The sequence below is a fragment of the Aythya fuligula genome, chromosome 7, assembly GCF_009819795.1.
Source record: "Aythya fuligula isolate bAytFul2 chromosome 7, bAytFul2.pri, whole genome shotgun sequence".
NCBI classification, from domain to species: domain Eukaryota; kingdom Metazoa; phylum Chordata; class Aves; order Anseriformes; family Anatidae; genus Aythya; species Aythya fuligula.
The window spans coordinates 18,374,180-18,398,368 of record NC_045565.1 but is presented as its reverse complement, the minus strand read 5'-3'; the positions used below and the strand labels follow the sequence as shown (position 1 = coordinate 18,398,368).

General features: G+C 39.0%; 1 protein-coding gene across 2 annotated transcripts; it reads left to right on the top strand.

Annotated features, from left to right (window-relative positions):
- The first annotated feature begins 18 nt into the window (after positions 1-18).
- Positions 19-21,860, top strand: ZFAND4 (zinc finger AN1-type containing 4). Of its 2 annotated transcripts, none has more exons than XM_032191530.1 (10): positions 19-70; positions 336-638; positions 7,766-7,841; positions 7,937-8,004; positions 10,089-10,275; positions 13,049-13,196; positions 14,063-15,244; positions 15,846-15,900; positions 18,875-18,989; positions 20,949-21,860. In XM_032191530.1, the coding sequence occupies exons 2-10, from the start codon at positions 455-457 to the stop codon at positions 21,082-21,084; spliced, it is 2,151 nt and encodes a 716-aa protein (XP_032047421.1). In that variant the 5' UTR covers positions 19-70; positions 336-454; the 3' UTR covers positions 21,085-21,860. The 2 variants fall into 2 exon arrangements, with proteins under 2 accessions (XP_032047421.1, XP_032047420.1); XM_032191529.1 differs by having other exon boundaries at positions 18,872-18,989.
- Positions 21,861-24,189: the final 2,329 nt, after the last annotated feature.

Here is a 24,189-nt window from a genome sequence, read left to right as displayed (position 1 = left end):
CGCCGGGCGAGCAGCGCGGGGGGAGAGGGGCCGGGCCGCCACCCCTCCGAGGGCCCGGCGGCGGCCGCAGGTAGGTGGGCAGGGAGCGGGCCCCGCCCTGCTGCCCCGGGAGAGCGGCGGGGCCCGGGGAGAGGCCAGGCTGAGGTGAGGGGCGGCGGGGGCGAGCGGCCGCTGCCCTCCTTTGTTCGCGGCCCGGCCCTGACGGCGCAGCCCGGGGGGTGGCCGGCGCCAGCCAGGTGCTGGCTGACCGACCGCCGGCTGCTTGGGTTTCCTTCCCGGTTGGACTGGGACGGCTGCGCCCGGGCGCTGTTCGAGCTGTGCCCGTCCCGTTGTAGGTGGAGGAGCCCGACCATGAGCAGCGACACAGCGCACCTGTCCCCCGGGCTGCCCTGGCTGGAAGCGCAGCGCGGTTTCCCGGCGAATCGGCTCGCGAGGAAGTTGTAAATCCTTTGTGATGGCCAACAAGAAGGAGCCTCCCTTTTTCAATGAGGATAACATGGGGCCGTTTCACTACAAACTTCCTTTCTATGAAACTATGGAGCTCTTCATCGAAACGCTCACGGGAACCTGCTTCGAGCTGCGAGTTTCTCCCTTCGAAACAGTTATTTCTGTGAAAGCGAAAATTCAAAGACTGGAAGGTACCCTTATCTTTTATTTGAGCTTAAACTTTACCACTTTAGAGTAAGTCTTGTTCTACAAATGATAATTCCTAAAATCAAAGCAGAAAATTTAAGTGACTCATTCAGTAATAGGCATAAGCAAGGTGCTCGTTTTATGACTTCAGTTTAAATGGATTTTTTTTTTTGCTATTGTTTCTTTTGTTTTCCTATCAGCTCATATCTTAGGCTTCATTGGAGTGGGTGTTTTCCCATTTTTTCCTCTTTTTGTGTGTGTTGTTAGTAAGATAAAGCATAAGAAATTCATAACAAATCATGAATTGTCTTGATGTTATTTGGCATGTAATCTTTGTGTTGTTCAATGGATTATGTGACACAAAATTTGCTTGTTAACCAGCAAGGGCTCTCAAAACAGAGGTTATAAGCTTGAGTCTCTCAGTATGTCTTTACTGCAGCTCCGAGGACACTTAAAACTTGATGCTGTAGCTGTCGCTTCTTAGGTTCGTTGGTTTGTGGTAGTTTGGATTGTCCGTGATACCATAGTCCCAAGAGCAACTGCTGTGCAGGCCAGCTACCAAGACAGCTTGAAGTTACTGATTTGAGTTTTGTTCAGGTGGCTGATGTGTTGCTGGCAGGAGTCTGGCTGAGTGCTGCTGTGTCTTTGTGTGATGAACTTGGCAGGCATCTTGTAAAGTGATAACCTCCTTTAGTTTATGAGGCTGGTCTGTTGGTCTGGCTAATGAAAGCAGAAAATATGTGTTGGATTAGTCTTCTGTCACCCCTTTCTCATCCTGCATGGAAGAACATGATTGCATCTTCTTGCTTTGTAAGCCTAATAGATCTCTGCACGAGCTGACAGTTGCTTATTTCAAGACAAGGGATCCAGTTTACTGAGTCTGCTCGTCCATGGGTTTTATAATGCTTCTGTCTGTAGAAGCCACCTTTTGGGAGATGTAAATATGATGCTTTAGACTTAAATCGAAGATATTCTCCTTCTCTTATGGAAATCTGTGCTAATGAGCTGAAACATAAGAGTTGCAACAATAAGGGTGATATTTTGCTAGGGAGATCACATACTAGAAGCTCCGATATGCAGGTAACATTAACTTTACAAGGTTCAACAAGGCCAAGTGCTGGGTCCTGCTGGGACACAACAACCCTACAGACTGGGGGAAGAGTGGCTGGAAAGCTGCCTGGAGGAAAGGGACCTGGGGGGATTGGTCAACAGCTGGCTGAATGTGAGCCAGCAGTGTGCTCAGGTGGCCAAGAAGGCCAACAGCATCCTGGCTTGTGTCAGAAATAGCATGACCTGCAGGGAAGTGATTGTTTCCCTGTGCCCAGCTCTGGTGAGGCAACACCTCAAGCACTGTGTTCAGTTTTGGGCTCCTTGATACAAGGACATCGAGGTGCTGGAGTGTGTCTGGTGAAGGGCCTGGAGAACAAGTCTGATGATGAACAGCTGAGGGAGCTGGGGTTGTTCAGGCTGGAGAAAAATGAGGCTCAGGGGTGACCTTATCTCTGTAGTTACCTTAAAGGAGGCTACAGTGTGGTCGGGATCAGTCTCTTCTCCCAAGCATCAAGTGATAAGATGAGGAAACGGCCTCAGGTTGCGCCAGGAGAGTTTTAGGTTACATATTAGGGAAATTTTCTTCACCAAACGGGTTGTAAAGCATTGGAACAGGCTGCCCAGGGGAGTAGCTGAGTCAGTGTCCCTGAAGGTATTTAAAAGACACATAGATATGCTTAGTGACATGGTTTAGTGGTGGACTTGGAAGTGCTAGGTTAGGTTTATGGTTGGACTAGGTGATTTCAGAGGTCTTGTCCTATCTAAATGATTCTCTTCTGCTCTATTCTATAACTAGAGTTTACATTAGGATAGCCATGTGGACATGCTTTTGTTTCCTGTGGACAAGGCTGTAATTAAACATGAATCAGAGAACGTGTTGAACTCCTGGAGGCTAGAGGTGAAACAGGACAAGGAAAGGTGTTGTTTTTTTCTTCTCTGGTTGATTGAACAGTAGGAGAGGTGTGAGCAGATACGTGATACAATGCTACAAGTAAATTGAAAGGGAGTATAGGCAATAGAGTACAGGAGAAGGCAGTCTATATAGACAATACAGATAAAGGAAAGAGCCTGGAAGGATGCATGAAGAGACCAGTGGGAAATGTGAGAGAAGAATTTGAATTTCTTGTAGTTCAAAACAGGAGACTGCAAACGGGCACACTGAACTATATCTACAGCCTATTGTTGGGGGCTGGGTGAGCCTAGCTTAAAAAGGCATCACAATTACATGTGATCAGTACTAAGGTTATAGCGTTGTTTATTAGGAATTTGGTTTACATGTTGTAGTTCTCCAGATGATAAAGCAGTTAGTGGCTTAGCTGCCTGCTGCGTTGAATTAATTATTAATAAGTAAATTTCATTAAAACACAGAAGAGCTTGCTGGTGCTTACCACTGAATTGTTAGAAATCAGATGAAATACTTAATACTCCAGAACATAGTTAAAAGATCTGCAACTTCCCAAGTCATAATTCACTATAACTTGGAGGGGAGAAGGCAGAAAAATACTGGTTGTGTGCGTAAGTATGAAGGGAACAGAGGCTATGATAAATCCATTTTATGTTGCATTTGAGGCTACCATTGCGTGATTTTAAAAAACAAACAAAAAAAACACAACAGCTTCTCAGTATCGAAGTTTCTGCTGCAATGTACAAGTTGAAACAATGAATCACCCATGTGAAGGGAAAATCCTGAAATAATTTCGTGGTTGTGGTCTAGCAGGGGAAGCGGAATGCTTACTTCTGTTCCTGTTGCAGCAGTGATTTTTCACTTATTATTATTGTATCGTTTCAACATTCATGGGGTGTGAACCTCCCCAGGCATATCTGCCTGCAGAATGCCTCCTACGTACACTGCTAGGAGACACTACGGGGCCCTGAGCGTGCGTGTTGTCTCCATGGACTGATCTATGTGCGAGGAGGATGGTAGAAAAGCATGCAAAATAAGTTCTGGAAGATGATTAGTCTTGCTAACGTCTCCAAGCACAAAATTTTGAATCATATCAGAAGTTACCAGATTTTATTCAGTTGTCATCAGCGCCTCTAATTGTAGGAGGCTAATACTAAAACTAAATTAAGAAGAAGTGACCTGTGTCAACAACTGGAATATCAATAGCTGTGGACAGTAATAAGAATGGATAGTATGGGTGTCACGTAAGGAATCTTCAATACTTCTGATAACATTTGTCATTCTCGGTACCTCTTTAATGATCTGATGGGAAAAGGTTTGTTTAGAGAGCTGCAGTAGACATTGGTATCCTACTAAAACAGAGCTCCTTTATCTCTATCTGTCTCATTCCAGTTGGTTTTAGGCGGTGAATATGGGTAAAAATGCATCTATGGGTTCTAGCACATCTGAAACTTCAATGCAAATCAACTTGTAAATTGGAGTTCAAGCAGACCCAGTGTGTGTATTTGGATCCCCTGCAGGCATTTGTCTCAGATACGTTCCGTGCAAAGTAAGCGCTCAGTTACCAAAACTTTGGTTTGTTACAATGATGACTTTGGAGCTACCTGTCACGTCGAGTCTCACATTCACTGAATGAGCCTTTTTAGGTGGTGTGCTAGAGAAGAACTAGCTCCCTTTGTCTCTGCTGGTGGCATAAAAGCCAGAATACTCAGTCAACAGCAGGATGTGGTATTGTGAGCAGTGCTGCTTGCTCCCTTGGCTCTACTCAGTATTTTAAATCAGGACCATGTGTTGATGATCATAGGTTGGATGCTACCTGGGTTTCAAGGTGTTGTGAGAGTCTGAGACATAACTTAGAAGTCAAGGTTAAAAGTAGCGGGAGCTCACTAGAAGAGGAAATTGCTTCTTACTTAGAATAAATGCTTTGGTCACTCCCTCAAGTGATCTTTTCTTGCTTCCTCCATTGCACAAGTCTTTGTGGCTGCTGGGCTGGGCAAGGTTTAGTATTCTTCATTCAGAAACACATTATATTGAATTTTAGGAAGGAGCATTTAGACAGCACACGCCTAGTAGTGATTAATTTTTTGATCTGTAAAATAATTGTGGGTAATACCAGGAAATATGTACGCTAATGTAGGTTACTGTCATGCAAATGGTATCTGGGGATTTTGACAGTTATAAAACCAGTACCTGCTGCTGTTAGTTGTTGGGAATCTTTGCAGCTATTCCATAATGTAGCTAGGTAATGGGGCAAAATCAAGACTGTGGGCCCAGCCTGGCTGTAAGCAGGAACACAAAGTAAATATTTAAGAAAGTCTCCAGCAATTTCAACATTAGATGAAAGATAAGTACCAAGTTTGAACTTTGACTTTGAAATATTTGTGTTTTTAAACATAGTAACCTTCTACCCACAACATAAAATCAAGCTTACTCTGAAATCTGTGGGTTTTTCTGGGTGTCAACCAACATCCATTTCTACGAGCTTACTTGGTGTGCCAGAAAGAAAAGCAAAGGAGTGAACCTTAAGGGTGTGACTGACGGGATGATTCAGAGACAGAATCAAATCCCTACTTCCCTCTTTTTTGCCCCCCTTGCCACCATTTTAGTAGGTTGTGTTGTCTATTGAAATGGCTGCAGATGTGCTGACAGCCTGAAGAAACTTCTTTTCTCTCACAGCATCATTTGGCTTGCCCCCTTCCATTCGAGCGTTGAGCTTTAGCTTTTTGCTTCGTTTTCCTTTCTGCTCTGGACCAATTTAGAGCAGACTAGTGATACAGTCATGTGCTGCTTAGGGAGGAGGGGATAGCAGATGAGTATCTTGCAGTTGTCATTATGGTTGCCAATTCCATGTACTGATCCCTTGTGCAAATGTCTCTTCAAGAAAGGCTTACTATAATCCAGAAAAGGAACAGCTGATGCATATTTTCTTGCACTTGAACCTGTAAAGCACATCCCGTTTCATTTGTGTATAAGTACAGAATTCTTAGAAAGCAGCATAAAATGGAATTAGTAATAAAGACTCATCTGTTTCCCATTACACCAGAGTATAGTATTTTCATCTGTTCATCAAAATTACATTGTCATTGTTGGATGAACAAAACCATGCTTCACTGCAGCACTGCCAGTTGCGAGGCAGCCTTTTTAACATAGACTCTCTCAGTTTATCAAAGTAATTGGAAATTGCTCCTTGGAGGCTGCTGAAACCATAACAAATGCAGACAGTAATGACTGTTTGTAATCAGAGGACTACAAAACAACAAAGAAAAGAACTTCACTGCAGACTTGCTGGCTCTTGCCAGCGTGTTCTTGTTTTGCTTATGCTGCAGACTTGAAACATAACCAATAACCAGTTATTCAATAGCTGGCAGGGTAACAGCTATTATGTTAGTCTACTATATGAACACATTCCCCTCATAAAAGTCTTGTGTACTTCGGAGAATGCGAGACTCGTTCTGACTGCCTTCCAAGTGCGGTAATGTGTCGGTCATTCATAAACGACAAAATCTAGATGCTAGCTGTGGTGAGAAAAGAACATTGTGATCTTCTCTAAAACTTACTAAAAACTCTGGTAGTTGCACCAAAAATGCAATCTGTGTTTTCCACGGGGGTGTCCACTTAGCAGGTTTCCTGCTTGTCTGTTGAATCTGCTTGGATTTTCACCAGAATTTGGCCCCCTTTTCGTCCTTGCTGGTGATGGGCGTTGGTGCCCTTTCTCCAGTGTTAGAAGGGGCTACTTAACAGGCCTCTTGCTGTTGCAAGCCTCAGGAAGCTGAGAGGTTTTTGGCAAAACAACTGGAAGACTGATCTTTGCATTCTCTTTTCCCCAGGTATATTTTGAGGAGTCTGTGTAGTACTGCTATTTACATCTCCTTTTAAGTATCTGAGCATGCAACTAGGCAGTGAATGGCATGATCTGACACTGAACTGTCCAAGATGAAAGTGTGTGATTACTTTAATGTAACCTTTTGGAAAATATATTTATAACTTTCGGTGCTTAATCTGTGGAGTGGTGTTTAGACCATTTTCAACAAATAGTTCTTGGCCTCTATAGATTCCAATTTAATTAAATTTTTTCAGGAACGCACAGTGAAATCTTAATTACCTGGGTTTCACTAGGCAGGCTAAACGGAATTTACTTCCTTTTGATGCTGAAGGGAAGATTTTTTATTTTTTTTTTCAAAGGCAGAAAAAGCTATTCTTCTTCTCAGTAGCCTTCATGCTTTTTGGTGGTCAAAGATGTCTCATCCTTTCATAACTATCCTGGCTGGTACTCAATTCAAAATGTGGAAGGTGGCAGCATTTCAATAAAACTGTGTGAAGACCTTGGGTTCTACCTGCTTGTGCTTATTCTCTTTAATGTGTGTTAAGTCTGTATTTAAATTACTTGACTGTATAGGCAAGAGGAAACAGATAGTCATTGTGTAGACTGTGGATCCTTAATAAGGAACAAATAGTTTGTATGCTTGCCTCTTTTTAACAAAAGTCATTCTAAATCTGTCCCAGAACTTGAGCTGGAAATGAGTATTACTGGATATAAACAATAAAGCATTCTGATGGATTAAAAGAACACTTAAAGCAAGTAAAAGTTGTCTAGTATGAAGTTTATTGTACATGTGAACTTTCAGGTTCCAAGTCAAACAGTGATAAAAACACCTTTAACACCTGAGCTGTTAACTGAGCTGCCACCAGTTACTTAATGTGACCTTGTCTTTACCGTGAGTAACACAGAATGTCAGCCAGATAAATTATTCAGCAGCTCTGTAGTTAGAAATTTTATCCCATTTTTCCTGTCAGAAACCAAGAAACTGAGGTGCAGATTAACGTTTGTATGGGAAGAACACAAACCAACCCTCCCTTGACCAATGTCTGGAAAAGAGCAGGTATTCAATAAGTCTGAAGCAACTGAATGCTTCTACAGACCTCCTGAGCCAAGTGATTGAGCTCCACGTGCAAGCACAAGCTTACTGAAAACCTTAACTTTGTTCTTAATAATTATTCAGTAGGTTGGATGTCATGACTGAGGGCTGCTGTCCAAGTGCATGTCCTTGTCCTGCTTCATTCCTTCTCTTGTGATCCCCTTTCTCGCTTCTTTTCTATATACCCCTGTTTCTTCCAAAAGCAAAACTCCCCCAAAACCCTCCCATCAAACTCTAATTTTAATCTCTTTTCCCCCTTTAGGTATTCCTGTCTCTCAGCAGCACTTAATTTGGAATAATATGGAACTGAAGGATGACTATTGTTTGAATGATTATAAGTAAGTATAGAATAAAATTGCAATGAATGTTTCTATATGATTGTTAGTATAGGCAATGGAAAATGTTATAAAAATGTATTTATTGTTATTTACAGCATTTCAGAAGGCTGCACTCTGAAGTTAGTTCTGGCTATGCGAGGTGGACCTATTAACACTAGAAGAGGTATGTGTTAACTTGGTTAAAAATTATGGTTTTCTTGTGACATAACTGTAAATGGCGTCTTGCAGCTAAGTATTTCAAACAAGCAGGTTCAGTTCCAAATTAATTGGAAAATACTTGACAAAAACAGAGGGATGTTTTTACCATCTTTTCTTCTTCAGCATAACAAGCGCACCATCTCTTTCGTTTTGTTTGCCCTTAGTTTAAGAAATATCTTTGGATGTACAGCATCAGCAATCCTTCATCTGAAAAAAATGCTCCTTTAATGTCATCATATGATTACATTTTAAAATTTAGTTAGTAAGAATCAGACATTGATTTAGTCTTGGTTAAGTGAATCATCCATTGAGAAGTGAAAGCTGAAAGTGAAGAAATCTCCTTGATGTTTTTTTTACTTGGAAAGCACTCAGCGTAACTTTCAGGTTGGGAAATCCACTTGTAAACTGAGCTGAGCTCTCAAAGACAATCAAAATGTTGTGAGCATTTGAGTGCTTTAATGGAATTAAGCCTCAGTTGCTCTCAGTGTAGTTTACCATAGGTAGATTTTGTAAAACAAGGCATATTTAAATTGTACGCTTAACTGAATTAAAATTTTAAGTTTTATTATTGCAGGAGAACTATGTTAATCTTTGCTTCAAGAGAAGTCAGTACCATGAGAGGACTGATTGTCATCTAGTAGCAGTTGACAGTAGGATAATTCCAGCTGTGAAAAGTTTTCTGAAAATGTTTAGTTGTTCTTCTTGAAAAACATCCCGTTAGGAGTCCTGAGTGCTAATAAAAGAATACAGGGATACACTTGTTTCCATGTAAAATTAAAATGATTGAACTAAATTATGTTTTGTTTTATTCTGCAGTGAGAGAATTACCCAAAATGAGGCTCTTTACAGGGAAAAAAAAAAGAAGTGATTCCAGTAACTTTATTTTAGACCCATTCTTCTGACCATGAAATAAACTTACCTCTAAAATGTTTTAAAATTATTTGTGGGAGGGGCTGGCCTGCCTCCTATGTTACTGCTTCTACTTAACTTGATATCTTTGGGTTATGCAACTATAATTGTACCTTATTCTTAATGAACTAGAAGTCTTCCAAGCTGTTTTGTGTCATACTTCCCATCTCCTATTTATCTACAGCAGAGCTTGAGAGAGATGCTTAAAGATGTATTCTATAATCACCAATATAGAAAGAATTTCTCCTTTCAGCTCTTCGAAATCAGGGAGAGGCATAATGTGATGATCTTACTGGGCCAGCTATTCAGTAACTAGCTGATTTCTTAGGCTATTCCTTCCTTTCTTTCACACATCTCAGTGTTGGTGGGACAGCTTTTTGTGAAGTGGCATCCTATACATTAATGGAACAAGAAAAGATAGTGGTAATGTGATGGTAAGGAGGAACAGCTAATTTAACATTCAAGATGAACCAGACTACTTTAATTCCAAAGTTCAGATTTGTATTCATCAATTCAGCCAGCCTCCTGCATATGGGATGTAAAAATACCTCCCAAGCACTCTCCAGAATATGTATGGTCATAATAAGGTCTTCTGTTGCTTCTCTGTATGGTTTGGTAGGTGCTACTACATTTTTCCTCATTTGTCTGTCAGAAGAGGTAAGAGTAGGACAGTTAGCGTACCTATGGAACAGAATAAATTATAGTTAGGTGATTGAACAGAAAGAAGTTTTCAGAGGATGGATTATTAAAACAATTAAACTAGTTTAGAATATAACTACTAGTCCATTTACAAAGACTTCTTTGTTGTTTCTTAGTCTCCGTTTGCTAATAAACAGTTTACTGCAGTGTAGAGCTGCAAAACTGGCAGAGAGGGACCTGAGCCAGATGTTTCGTGTGTACATATTTAAGCATCTAACTTGAATCTAGAGAATGCCACTTACAGATCAGCAAGAATGTTTGAAACTGACTATTTCAAGTTGAATCTTATTGCTGTTGTTTTCCAGGGGAAAGGCCTGTTAAAATGCTTTTGTGTCATAACTACAGTTGACTTTAGGCATGGTCTGAAAATGTGAGGGGTTTGCCAGAAATATGGGACTTCAAAGGTGCAATAATTTGTCCTTATTCTGTTTTTCTCTGTAGTTCCTGTAGAAGACCCTATAAGGGAAATGGCTGAATACATGGATCCTGGTAGAGATGAGATCTGGGAGAAAGGGCCATCTAACAAACAAGTCACCTTCTTAGTATATCGAGAAGGAGATCAGCTGAATTTCTTCCGCGTGGTAGACCGGGGAGATGGCACTTTAACACCATTATCTGAATCTTTGAGGTAAAGTTGGTTTTAATCTTACTGTTACTCATCAAGATGGGGATGCTGTGTTGACTTTGTCAAAAGAATATCTGGAATTTTGGAAGAATGGTGGCCTAAGGGCTACCAAATTGCTGTAACTGAGTGGCCTAACTATACAGTAGGACTTTATGGTCAGTGGTCATGCTAACTGTTGTCTATTTGTGTGTGTCAGTAAAGTGAGGTAATGCTGACCTTGTGCTTGAGGCAATTCCAGCCCCTTCTCAAAGAGAACTTTACATAAGAGAGTCAACTTGGCAATAGGGATATTAAAAACTTTTGAAAATCAAAAAAAAGCTATAAAAAAAAAAAAAAACTTTTACATCTTAAGATACTTATTTAGTATTGTATAGATTTCTCTGTTCACGGGGGTAAATCTTTTCCATATGGATATGGCTTGACCAAATATTTAGTCAGGAAGATAACTGATTAGCAGTGCAAAGTCCTGGCAGGGTTGGCCTGAAGTTTCAGAAAAACTGTTTTTATTTTTTACTTGTTTTTATGTATACTTAAATGATTACTAATAGAGCTGGCCCTTGGACATAACTAGACCTCAGATAAGTTGCAGTTGAGACCCCAAACTCGTCTTGGAATTGAAGTACTGATATAATCAAATGAATGAGACTGTCACGTATGCTACTGTGTTACAGTAAACAGACTGCTAGTCTGTTTCTTACTGAAGCTACCAAAATTGATAAAATCTATTGGAGAAATATTAGGCTGTCTTTATAGCGCAGCTTTTGGTCAAGTTTTTTAATCTCCTGAAGAACATAATATTCGTACAGGTGCAAGAAAAGAAGTTGTACTGTTGTAGGGACTATCTGCATTTTCTCCATGACCAAGGCTTGCAATGTTATAAGTAACTCTTCTTGCTCCCGTTTGAAAGCAAAGAAAACAAGGTCAGTTTGTCTCACATTAGCAGAATTCAGTGACTACAATTTATAAATGGTTTTGTTTTATAGTTCTCCAGATCATTTTACTTTGCCTGCAGTTGAGTTAACAGTTAAAACTTGACAAGGTGTAAATACATACAATGATTACTGTCTCTGGGTTAAAATAAAATACCTGAAATTGTGGTAGAGCACTGATGGCAAGAAAAAAGTTTTTTAACAAGATATGGATCATCTTTGAAGCACACATTTTATGAGCAAGATCTCAGGAATGTTGATACCTGTGGACAAAGTCAGTTAAAAAATGGACTATAAGTATCATCAAGAGCAAAGATCCCCGTCCCAACTCTCATAACTTTACGATCATGTTAAAGCAAAAACTCCTTTATTAGCCCTTCTTTGGTGTTTTTTCTCTTATTTAGTCAGAAAATGCAAGAAAGAGTAACAGTTCTTTTTGCATAAAGAGGAAGAAAGGAGACATGACTGTTGCATCCCTCTTCTTTCTATCCTTTTCTTGAATGAAGGGGAGTTCAAAGAATGTGTTTGAGTTGATAACTGAAGTCTTTGCAGATTTAAAATTCTGAAATAATTCTGTAGTATTGGTTCTTTACCAGGAGAGGTATGTAATATTTGTACTGACCATTTCCATACAGAGCTGTTCAGTTTCTGGTAAGAAATGACTGGACTGTTCTGCTGCCATCTTGTTTTTAAAAATCTGTCTCCCAGCTGTGTTGCCTTCAGAATTTTGCTACATTTTAGGAAATGGATTGGGAGAGTCAGTACATAAACACTGGCTCTTGACTAAAGCCAGCAGAGTATTTCCAAGAATAAGGTAAGATGCCAGCTTTAATTAGTGAAAAATATTTTTTTGGTACTGACTTTCCCACAACCTTTAATTCTTCCTTGGTCTTATTTGGAGAGAAGAAACTTTTGTCATATCTACTAAGACATTTGTATGAACACAAGGGAATCGCCTGATTGTCACCATTTCTAGATGTTGACAGCCTAATGGAAGAATTAAAACATTCTAAAATGTTCTATATACAGTGTTGAAAATGCATCAATTTGTAGTGAATAGACACTCCTAATGGTTCTTTTATTTCTCTGTCAAATGTTGGATGTGTGTTGGTGATTAATGCTTCATAGGAAAAACAATCCAGATAATGACTTTAAAACATTGTCTTTTTCCATTCTGTATTCTAACAGAATGCAAAACTTCAATGTGATGCTATAAATTTCCAGTGACTACTTGAGTTAAAATATTTTGTCTTAGGTCTAGCAATTCTAATCTGTATAATTTTTTTTCCAAATGTGAGACTTTTTGGAAACCTAAACTGATCCTTTTTTATTTTTTGTTTTTATTTTGAAAAGGAGAAATAGAATATCACATCCACATGGGTGACCCCTCCATTTCCATTTATGGTGAGAACACCCCTCAGGATGGATAGAAATTTGGACTTTCCTTCCATGCCAGTGTCTGGTTAATTGGAAAACTGATCAGCTTGTTGTCTGAATCACACTGTTAACAGCTTTGGCCATACCTTCAGGAGACACTTGTGGAACTGGATATTCCCTCTGTGGGGAAAATATATAGTGAGTGTGAACCAACTGTATATGGTATAACAACTTCCCAGAAGCGGGGCTATGTTCTGGTTTCAGCATCAGCACTTTGTGTGAGCACTCTAATAAGGAATGCTTATTTTCTAAAATAAATGGATTCGAAATGTCTCTGCATACAGTTTTACGTAATGCTTTGTCAACAGATCACCTACGGATTTGACTTTCTAGTTGTCAGAATACTCTACATTGAAAACATAATTAAATTGCTTAGAGGGTGAAAACAAATTTTCTTTTATTATTTTCAGTGGTGGTTCAGTGTATAACTTATATGCCGATGATGAAGATGAGACGGAGGCATCACCTTCTGGCCAACAGATTATTGAGAATTCAATTACTATGAATAAAATGAAACTGCTCAAGGCAAAGATGGAAAACATGAATCTAAGTAAAAAGGTAAAGCTGTGATTTCAATTCTTTTATAATCAAGTAGTTCACACTTTCCCAATACTGGCTTTTCTAGAAAACAGGTCAGATACTTTACTGTCTTGGGAAGTAGAGTGATAAAGGGTATATGATTTAATATCCATTTAAGAAAGATGAATGCTATTTTATTTATGTTCTTCTGTTGTGAGGCATAGGCTTTACCTGGATTGACCTGTCAGTATTCGAAGAATTCACTATGGGTCCTGGATTTGTGTGTTTTTTTTTTTTTTTTTTTTCCCTTCTTCTTCTTCTGATGCTTTAAGTAGTGTTATTTTGCATCAATCCTCTGGTACAAAACAGTGTTTCTCTTAAATGGAAATTCTGGACTTGCTCTTAAGTGGAACTTAATTTTTAAATGGGATTAGAAATACTGTAACTAAAAGACCTATAAAGTTAAATACAAGGATGAGATTGTCTACCAGATAAAACATACAGGTGGTGTTCAGGAGATCTGGATTAGTAAAATTATTTAATGTCTGTCTCGGTTCCCTAGATGCTAGATGAAAATGTTATGCTTTTTCTTTCATGGTTGTTCTTGGCTGAGACCCTAAGCTCTTCTGGATAACTTTGGCATTCTGCTTTCCCTTTTCTAATCCCTATGATGTACAGCCTTTTCAGGTTGTAATGTTTGATTCTAATATTCTGATGGTGGTGTGAAATTTTGGTGGTTAGCAATACGTGGTGGAGTAGAGTGAATGGTTTGGTGGTCATTTCTGGCCATATACTGTCAGAATTCCTGAGAATATGATTTCAGCAAGGCCTCTGAATGTTTCCATAATTCAAATACTAACTGTTGTTGCGTTGTTTTTTTTTTTTTTCTTATTGTTTCTTAATAGCCTAAAAAAACTGTCAAAGTGAAACCTCGTCCTCCAACAGCTCCTCGACCATCTAGTGGCTCAGCAGCTGCTGCTCGTCACCGGTTTTTAAGAGTGCTCCCCCATATTGGACAGTCCTGCCTACCTCCTCCTGGGAATTCATATCCTTTGGAGTCTTCCCAAAATGCACTTTCAGCTTTGGCTTCTTTGGCCACTGCTGGTAGAACAATGCCATCCACAACTAATGACTTTCTTAAGGAAGATGACACTTGGCAGAGTGCCTCTTGGTCTCATTCGGTTAGTAGCATCAGGTTACCACCGAAAATATCTCGTGTTGAACTAGAAAATGCAAAAGTACCTACAAATAGTATTCTGACTCCTGTTTCATCTCTGTCTGCAAACTTGGAAAAAGTGTCTGAAAATGTGACCTCAGCAAATGAAGAGGATTCTGTTTTGTATCCGAATCTAACAAATGTAGAACTGTATGGAACAGAAGAAAAACTTTTATCTGAAGCAGATGCTTTCGCTTTGTTAACAGAAGCAAGCACCACAGAGCAGTGTAGTGAGATATATGATATGGGAAAGGTGAACCCAGAACTTGAACTGTCTGATGGAGATGAAGAATCTAAGGTTTTAGAACAGCATAGAAAACCTATTAGTAAAGTGCTGAGCACTGCAGCAATGGGGACTGGACTTCTCAGTACTCGTGAACTAAGTCCTCGGAAAAATACACTTTTGTCACCTCTTCGTTATTCAGCACAAGTGGCACATCACAGTTCCCTGAAACCACAAACACAACCCAAATGCTTTGAGGCTGATAACTTGAGATCTACAGCCTCCCCAAATGTGCTTCGATCTTTGGAAGTCCGTAGTATAGCAGACTCCTCTTTTTCTAGGACTACTAGATTTCATAGCGTGAAAGTAGATTCACTTGGCAAGAGACCTGATGTAACTGCTAAAGCAGAAGCTAGGGACATCACAGATGTGACTAACAAGGCATCCAAAGAACCTGTGTGTTCTGTAAATAACTTAGGATTTCTAGCTTCGCTGGCCCGAAGCACAAACAGGGAAAGTTTACAGAGTTCCTGTGGGACAGGCAGGTTTCGGACTTCTGGTATTGCACTACCTACAAATCTTCAGCATTTTCAGGAAGAAAGCTTTAGGAAAACTACTCCACCAAACGAAGCTGCTGATTATATTCTAGTGAGTACTAATACCCCCAAAGGAGTTGGGGTTTTCCTGTCTCTTCTGGTGTTGGCATTATGAAAGCTGTATTTTGTGTATGTCTGTGTGTCTTTTCAGGGAATGCAGATGGGGTGGGGTGCATATGTAAATCTCTACTAGTCTGAAACTGTTTTCTAAATTCCTGTTGGTATATTAGCTGCATGCTTATCTAAATGGATCCTAGAAGTAATTTTTCTTAAGAATTAAAGTGGTTGTTTAGTTCACAACTAAAATTATTAGTTATTGTAATGACAAAATTACGACTATTTGAAGTGTCATCTTAATTCTGCTGCTTGCTAATTGTCACTTAATCCAAAGTTTTCCCTGTGACTGGCACCATATGTTCCCAGCTTCAGATTTCTAATGTACTTTGTTTTGTATGTTGTGAAGTACAGGAGACTATTAATTTGAGTAAGGCTTTTTATTGTAGAATTTTAATTTCTTCATATGGAAGTCTTGGACTGTTTTTGTAGGTATATTGATTGATACAGCATTGGTTTCAAACAATCTGATATCAGACTGCCTAATCTTTCATTTAATTTCCATCTGCTAGTAATTTCATTGTGGAATTTTTTTTTAGTCTGCTCATACGCTTGGAGTGAATGGAATTAACGCAGCTGTAGGGAAAAGAGTAGGTAAGTAATGTGACTTAATAATTTAAGACGACTCACTGATAATTCCTGATTTATTACATATTTAGAGGGCAAGAATCATATTTTTGTAAGGCATACATTTTTGAAAGTCCTTGCTGTGTTACACTTCTGTAGCATGGTATAACCTTAAACATTTTAAGCAATTATTTGATATACAGATGTCATCCTGATCTTGGGTAGATATGGCTGTGGCTTCCCTAGCATTTTTTTAATACTTAATGCTTGTCGTCTTTAGAACTAAAACATGACTTTCTGCTCTGAAGTTTCCAAAAGACCAGTTCTATGAATACTTCTGAGTACACTAGAACCAGAGAGACTACATTCATTGGTAGCATTTGCTCTAGGACTACAGCCTTGACAAAATAATTCCGCGAAGGAAAGCGGGGAGGACATGGATACTGAAGGCTGTTGATATCATGCTGATTTTTTTTTATAATTTTGTTCTTTCTACCCTAGTCTTGTTAACTGTATTGTGTTTAATGCTTACCATCTACTGAAAAAGGATATTATTTGCCTAAATATGAACTTATGTGATTAGTTCTCTCAGGAGGAATAAAGTTGTATAAAGGAGCACTTGAAAACTCTTAATCCGTATGAGTTGGTCTCTAGGCTGAAGCAACCAGGCTGTATGTCTGGGGTAGAAGAATGGTCATGAGTCTAGACCGTATTATCTCTTTAGGAGCATAAACCAATTCAAGGGATCTATCTCCTGACTTCTCTGTGGAAAAATACTTGGCCAAGAAAATAATTGTCCTGGGTGTGTACAAATGCCTATGTAGGTAAAACTGTACTTGCTGAATCCTGTGGTATTTTTTAACCTCTCCCCAAGCATATGTTAAATTGGTAAATGCAGTGGTTTGCTTCCACATCTTCTGCAGTCAACATTAATAAACACATCTGTCCATAAATTCTCTGTGGCCTAAGAGGTGATGCCCTAACGGGCATATCTGCAGTATGGGGAAGCCAACCTTTTTGTCACCAGCTCCATTTTGGATAGAACTGTGATGAAGAGACTACTCTGGTCTATTTTGTCAGACAAAAGTGTATTTTCCGAAAGGTTTCAGGCACATGAAAGACTAAGTGGGTGTCATTATGTCCAGTGGAAAGGGACCTGGGGGGATCGGTCGACAGCTGGCTGAATACAAGCCAGCAGTATGCTCAGGTGGCCAGGAAGGCCAATAGCATCCTGGCTAGTGTCAGAATCAGTGTGGCCAGCAGGGAAGTGATTGTTCCCCCGTGCCCAGCTCTGGTGAGGCCACACCGTGAGTACTGTGTTCAGTTTTGGGCCCCTTGCTACAAGGACATCGAGGTGCTGGAGCGTGTCTGGTGAAGGGCCTGGAACACCAGTCCTGTGAGGATTAGCAGAGGGAGCTGGGGTTGTTCAGCCAGGAGAAAAGGAGACTCGGGGAAGACCTTATCGCTCTCTAGTTATCTTAAAGGAGGCTACAGCGAGGTGGGGATCAGACTCTTCTCCCAAGCAACAAGCAATGAGAAAATGGCCTCAAGATGCACCAGGGGAGGTTTAGATTAGATATTAGGAAAAATGTCTTCACTGAAATGGTTGTGACAGGAACAGGCTGCCCAGGGGAGTAGTTGAGTCAGTGTCCCTGAAGGTGTTTAAAAGACACGTAGTGGACTGGGCAGTGCTAGGTTTATGGTTGGACTAGGTGATCTCAGAGGTCTTTTCCAACGTAAATGATTCTGTGATTCAATATCATGCATGCTCTTGGGAGAAAGGTTATTGGTAGTAATCACTTACATGACTGGCCAAAGGACAGATTCAGGTTGTTATCTTAAGGCCTTGATTAGTTACTTCTTGTTATAACTGCTGTGGAGACTGTAAATTAGAGAACAGGTGTAGCGTTTTTCTTTTTAGGTATGGTTCACCATGAGGACTGTCTTTCAAGCTCTCTCTTTCTCACAAACTGGGCTAACGTGCTTCTGGAACAGTATGCTTTTAGATGATGAAGTAGATGGCACTGACAAACGTTGCCTGGAAATTTCTATAACGGATAGCAGTGGGATGATAGCACTGCTGGTAAACAGGACTGCAATGTGTAGTGACTACCTGGTGTCAATTGTTGCATGCAGCTGCTGCACCTCAGCTGAGAAATGACTGTTAGGATGAAGGTGCACTGCACAAGGACCACTTCTCAGCTCATGAGGTCATTTTTTTGGGCAGCATCCTGACAATATAGTGATTCAAGTACTGAAAAATGTTTGAGAGAATGTGTTGCTCGTTTTCATTATCCTAGCATATGGTAAGCATGCATGAGTAAGAGCTGCTTTCTGCAGACGGAAGAAAGATGCTTTTTCTTTCTGTGCTCACCAGTTCTGAAGCAACAGCCAAGAATTATAGGACAGAAAGAGTAAAATAAGCTTCTAAGTACAGAAGTCTAAGGAACATCCACAAAGTGTGTTATGAAACCACAAAGCTAAATGGAGATCTGTAGTCTAATAATGCACTTTTGTTGCAATTATGAAGTACCAGCAAGGTTTTAAAATGTTACTATTATTTATTTGATAAACTTGAATTATTAGTTACTGCATATGCTAGATGCTATGTACTTAAATGTCCAGTTGATTCTTTGGAAAGCTGTTGTGTGGGGGTATTTTCCCGATTGCATTATGTATTTTTATTTTTTGCATTTGAGAATAGTATTAGGAGTTGTTTGACTTCTTCTGTAATGTTTTGCTTATGTGAACTTTTAACATATTACAAAAATATGTGTTGGACTCCTGCATTACACTGCCTTTTCTGAAAGTTCATAGGCTTGAGGTGTGTTCACTGTTCTGGCTTTTGTGTTTTTGTTCAATATTTAGGCTTGGGGGTCCCATCTGAAGTATCGTAAGAAATGCAGAATGAATCTGGATTTCAAAAGAACATTTAATTAGTTTGTGGTCAGGAATAAATAAAAATAAAATGTCTTTGCTGTCTCTCTACTTCTGAAAGCAGGTGAAGCAACCCATCTTCCACCTGTGAATGGCTCAGTTCAAGCAAAAAAGAAAATTGCAAAGCATTGCTTTCTTTGTGGCAAGAAAACTGGATTGGCAACCAGCTATGAGTGCAGGTAGGCTGAGTATATAACCAGCTGTTGTTTAAAATGGATAGCTGGGTAAACCAAAAGGTTTTCTGGGCTGCATGATACTCCTTGAACACAGGAAATCAAAAGAGAATTTACAAAAGAAGTTTATAGAATTGTTTGCAATTCTCAGTTCAGCAAAAACTGCAAGAAATAAAGCTCAGGAATGTTGTACTTGTTCTGCTGTTGAGGTGTACATTCTTCGAGGAAAATCAAGAAATGCAAGTTATCAGGAAATAATGAAAATAATGAACATGTCATGGTTCTTTGTTTGGTGATCATATAATACAGAAGACTGGTGACGGGAGAACTTCCTACAGACTTATGTTCTGCAAAGTTTATCAACAATAATTATTAACAACTTGAAGAAAAACTTTTTTTTTTCAATTTAACAAAATCTACCTCCGATTTGGCCCTACTGTAACACATCTGCACAGTTTGCCTCTTACAAATTTCTATTTGACAACTTGAAAATTGATTGTGTTCAAATTCTTGTGAAACTTCAGTCATCTTTAAGCACCTCAAAAGCAGAATATAAGAGTGCTGCTCCCCCAAGTCATGGTTTGTAGATAATGTAATGAGATTTGGTGCTTGATGGTGATCACTGAGATTTAAAAAAAAAAAAAAAAAAAAGGCAAAAAGCACTCATTTGTTCTCAGTCCTCAAAGCTATATTTTTCCCAAGATAGGCTTTTCTTGGTGTCGTTTCCCATGACCTAGCTAGTTCATGCCAAACAGGAGCAAAATAGAAGATTTCTGCCATTGGGGAATTGTGATGGTGAGTTTCAGGGTGAGGAAGTACCTTCTTACAGACTCTTCAGTTTTTATTTTTGAAACAGTTTTGGACAGTATAAAACTTTCTACTGAGCAAATAGATATAAGCTCTTCTAGAAATAACTAAGCAGCTTGCTTAAGGTTAAAAATGAAGTACATCTCCAGCCATGTGACCTCTTACTAGAATGGAACATCAACCAAATGAAGAATACAGTCATATGAGAGAACTGGTGATTACAGGACCAAGAACCAAAGAAAAATAAATTTGTTACCACGCACACAAGCCTCAGGAACAGCTGCAAAGTTTATTGTGAATGCAGACAGATAAATAGAGAAGTACAGTCTAATAGTGTGTTACGTTAAGGTGGATAAGTAATGCTCAGTCTGTTTAAAGAGCATTCTGATTTTGGATGATGTCATTGCTTTACTGTCAAGAAGTAACTTAATCAAGTACGTCAGGCAACAGGACACTAATATTGATTTCCAAGCTCAGATTAGGTACAGCATATATAGTATCATTTTTCCTGTTAAGAGTCTTCACTGGTGAGCTGTCAAAGCAAAATTATCATATTAAGTCATTCAATTTGCAACTGATTCTGGAATGATGCATGCTTAGCCGATCATATAGAAAGCTATGTTCCCTATAGTTAGTCCATCTGTCATCTTTACAGCTGACTAAATTGGTAATTACTAATCTGAGTTTATGCCAGGCAGAAATCATGCTGAACTAAACATCTATTTTGGTGGTCTCAGTGATGTGGTGTTTTTTAATTGAAATGCATTGCGGCTTTCACCTAATGCCATTATGTTAGTTCCACGTTTTTGTCCTCCTAAGTCTACCTACTGATGTTGTGTGAGGTCCTTAAAAAGAAAAGGAGGAAAATAAATGAGAGCCCATCATTCTTAATTTATGTGTTTGTGATCCTTGCTAGCTGATTCCTGGTATACTGCTATGGCTTAATTTACAAGCTGAAGAGATTGTTGGGTCAAAACTGCAGCATTCCGTGACAACAATGTCATTTTGATTACCAGTTAATGTTATCAGTCAAGGATGATTGGAATCTAAGCAGTTATGACAAAGAAACAAGACATGATTAAGCCAAAGGGTTCCCAGCATGTCAGAGAGTTAAAAGCTTCTAAAAGCTTGTAACTTCTAATATTCTTGATTCTTCAGATGTGGAAACAACTTCTGTGCAACTCACCGCTATGCAGAGGCTCACACCTGCACCTACGACTATAAGAGTGCAGGGAGAAGGTATTTGCAAGAGACCAATCCCGTCGTTAGTGCACCAAAGCTTCCCAAAATCTAACATGGTTGTGCTGCATGTGGCCGTTCTGCCATTGAAGAATTATTACATTGAGAGAAGCACTTGCTTAAACTGCATAATTTTGCCATGCTCGATATCTAAAGATTTGCCAAGTAACAAAAGCACATGAGGATGCATCCTATTGAAGAATAATGTGAACACTACTGCAGTTAAAACTTTTCTTCTTTTGGTGAATGAAAAGTTAAAGATAGTTTTTAAAAACTTACACTATGAATTAACTGTTACTGCACGTCTTGTGTTGTGTTTTATATTTGGAAAAGCTATTTCACTAGACAAGTCTTTAAAAGATGCACTTTACTAACTTCATTTACTGTATAACCAGACTTGAGGGGGTGTTGTAATGAGGGTGTCATGTAATGTCTTCTGTACTCTTGCGTTTTTTGTCCATTGCGTGGTATCTAAGTTATTTCACTAGAAAGATCCTCCTCCCTCCCCTTTCTTCAAAGAGCCTGTTTTGAGATATCCGAGGTGGTAGTGTATTCTGCCCCCTATTCCATTCAGATTGGTATTCATACACTGTGTATCCATTCTGAAAATAACATATCATGTTAATCACGTTTTCTTAAAATAATACTGTTTATATGACAGATTTGTTTTTAAATAGAAAATCTTCCCCTTTGTTGACATTAAATATAAGGAACAACTTATTTTAACTTTTTTTGTAATCCTAGATTTTTTTAAGATTTCACAGCCTGGTTTGTTAAGATGTCGAATGCTGTTACTGGAAGAAATTCTAATAAATATTAAATTTTATTCTGGTTTATGATCTTATAGATGCACAAAATAACTTCCTATTTCAAAGCACATGCCTAAATTAAAAGTTGGGCTTTGCTGGGGTTGGGGAGAAGGGGATATTTTTACATCTGTATTTTTCAGAAGCACCAGCTCATCTCTGTTCCCACTGAAGATGGTGGAAAATTCCCACCTACTTCATTGGAAACAATGTGACCAACAGTGTGTGCTTTAAATAAGTAAACCTCCTGGTTTTATTTTAAATAAACCTCCTGGATGTGGTAGCAAAGGAAAAACGGGTGTTCAACAAATGGCATATTTTAATTTTGAGAATTTATCACCACCTCCTGATACTGTACAAAAGGCAGTTCAGTACTTACTTGCATGAGGCACCTCTAATGAGCATTTAGCTGCTTTAGCAAGTGGTGTTTGGAGCCATACCTGCTGAAAGCCCAACCTAAAGCTTGTCCTCTTTCATTCACTTAACATGTCTGGAGTCTTTATAAGCTTACGTTGCCCAAGGTGTTATAGTATGAACATACATGTACCTCCACATTGTATCTAGACACTTAAATGTCACGGTCCCTTTCTTAAAAGTTTCCTCAGTGATTTGGTTGTTTGGGGTTTTAAAATGATCTATGCTACTTTGTAGTCAAACAGTAGCATCTGATGAGCACAGCTGTTAAAAGTTCGGCCAATAAAGAAAAGTAGATTGAAAGAGAAATAACTTGAAGAATTCTCATCCTTGGAGAAATTCCTTTACATGTGGTCCACCTGTAACTTCTTCCTTTGGAATTTTCAGAAAGTGAGATCCTTGGAACACAATTTTCAAATTTGTTCTTCTGAACAGTTACAAGGTAAAATGGTCATTCTGTGTGTGATCTCTGGGCTTCTTTTTTCTTACTAGAAAAAGCTGCACTGAGTGCTTAGAAGTGTATGTAGTTTTTCTTCTTTCCAACACAGGATAATACTTCATGCTGGAGGAAAAGAATAGGAAACTGGGCAAATATATTGTTTTCCTAGCAATTTGTTACTTGTGGCTCAGCATCTTTAAGACAGCAGTATTGTTCTCTTGTAGATAAAGTACAAGTTCTGGTAGGAAGTAGAATTAAAACAATGTAGGCTGTTATCACTTAAACTTAATCTGATATTGTTCAAGTATAATGGCAGGATATATATTTTTTTTCTGCAGTGTATTAGAATGGCCACACTCAAATTTTTACGAAGAGTGTACAATTGAGATTTGTATCAGAAAGTGTGAATAAAATCTCGGTTGTGACTCTTTCTGCATATGCATAATGACATTCTGAAACGCATAACCATACTTTTCAGAAAATATAGTATAGTAATAATGTGTAAATTCTGTGTTTGTAGCCTCTTATCATTTCTATTTTAGCCCATTTTAATTATACCTGATAAAGGCTTTTCTTGAGCCTGCTCGACAATACTATGTTATAGGCAGTCCTTATTTCCAACCAGTAATACAGCCCTAAGAGCACTAACATTTTTAATTAATGTTTCAGTTGCTAATCTACGATGTCAGGTTTTACCAAATCCTGTATTGAACTGTGCTATGGATTAATTACTGTTTACTGTGTAAACTTGCCTAAATGGTTTGGTTTTCTGAACGTTAGTCAGTGCTCCGAGGTGCTGTGCATCTGCTGTAGACAACCATTTGGTTTCTGTGTACTTGTTCATGTAACTAGATTGTATCATAAGACTTTTACACAGTGGGAGTTTAATAATGAGTTTGTGTGCTCCTCTACTTTCCTTTTGTATTGTTTTTTCTTTTAACGTGAGGACCTTTAAGGCATAACCAGGCTGGTCTCTTGTTGAATGACCTTCAGGATTCTTGTGTCGAATTATTAGGTTCTACAGAGGTGTCAGAAGTGCTTTTGGATCTTGAATGAAAGATTTCCGTTCTCAGAAATCTCCTGTGGTGATAAAACTCTGCCAGCTCGCAATTCCCATCTCTACTCAGCTGGCATTCCCTTGAGATGTAATTGCACTGATGCCTTGCACTAACAAACTTGTCACAGACAAGGCTGGAATTGTTAATGCTTTTTATTATCCAAATGAAGTCTTTCTAGCTTTTTTACACACGAGGAATTCGAATTCTTTTCAAGCACTTCCAACTTTTGTAGTGGGGCACTATCTCCTGGGTATAAACTGTGAGTTTGGAGTTGCTTCTACCTCCAGGAATTTGCTTTCACTTACAGCCTTTGTGTTGGTCAGGGTTTTCTTTTTTATGTAACTCAAATTGATCTTGAAATATTTCATTTCATTTCTTGTTTTCTCTGGCATTTATGTTAGTGCTGAGTCACAGTTACTCATGTGAGAACGTTCTTGTGACTA

What these genes read in the sequence shown, in the direction of transcription:
- ZFAND4 (XM_032191529.1), top strand. Translation starts at nt 455, where the DNA reads ATGGCCAACAAGAAGGAGCCTCCCTTTTTCAATGAGGATAACATGGGG. An exon ending in ACCTATTAACACTAGAAGAG is followed by an intron (nt 8,005 to 10,088) that starts GTATGTGTTAAC and finishes TTTTCTCTGTAG; the next exon opens with TTCCTGTAGAAGACCCTATA. An exon ending in AAGCTGCTGATTATATTCTA is followed by an intron (nt 15,245 to 15,845) that starts GTGAGTACTAAT and finishes ATTTTTTTTTAG; the next exon opens with TCTGCTCATACGCTTGGAGT.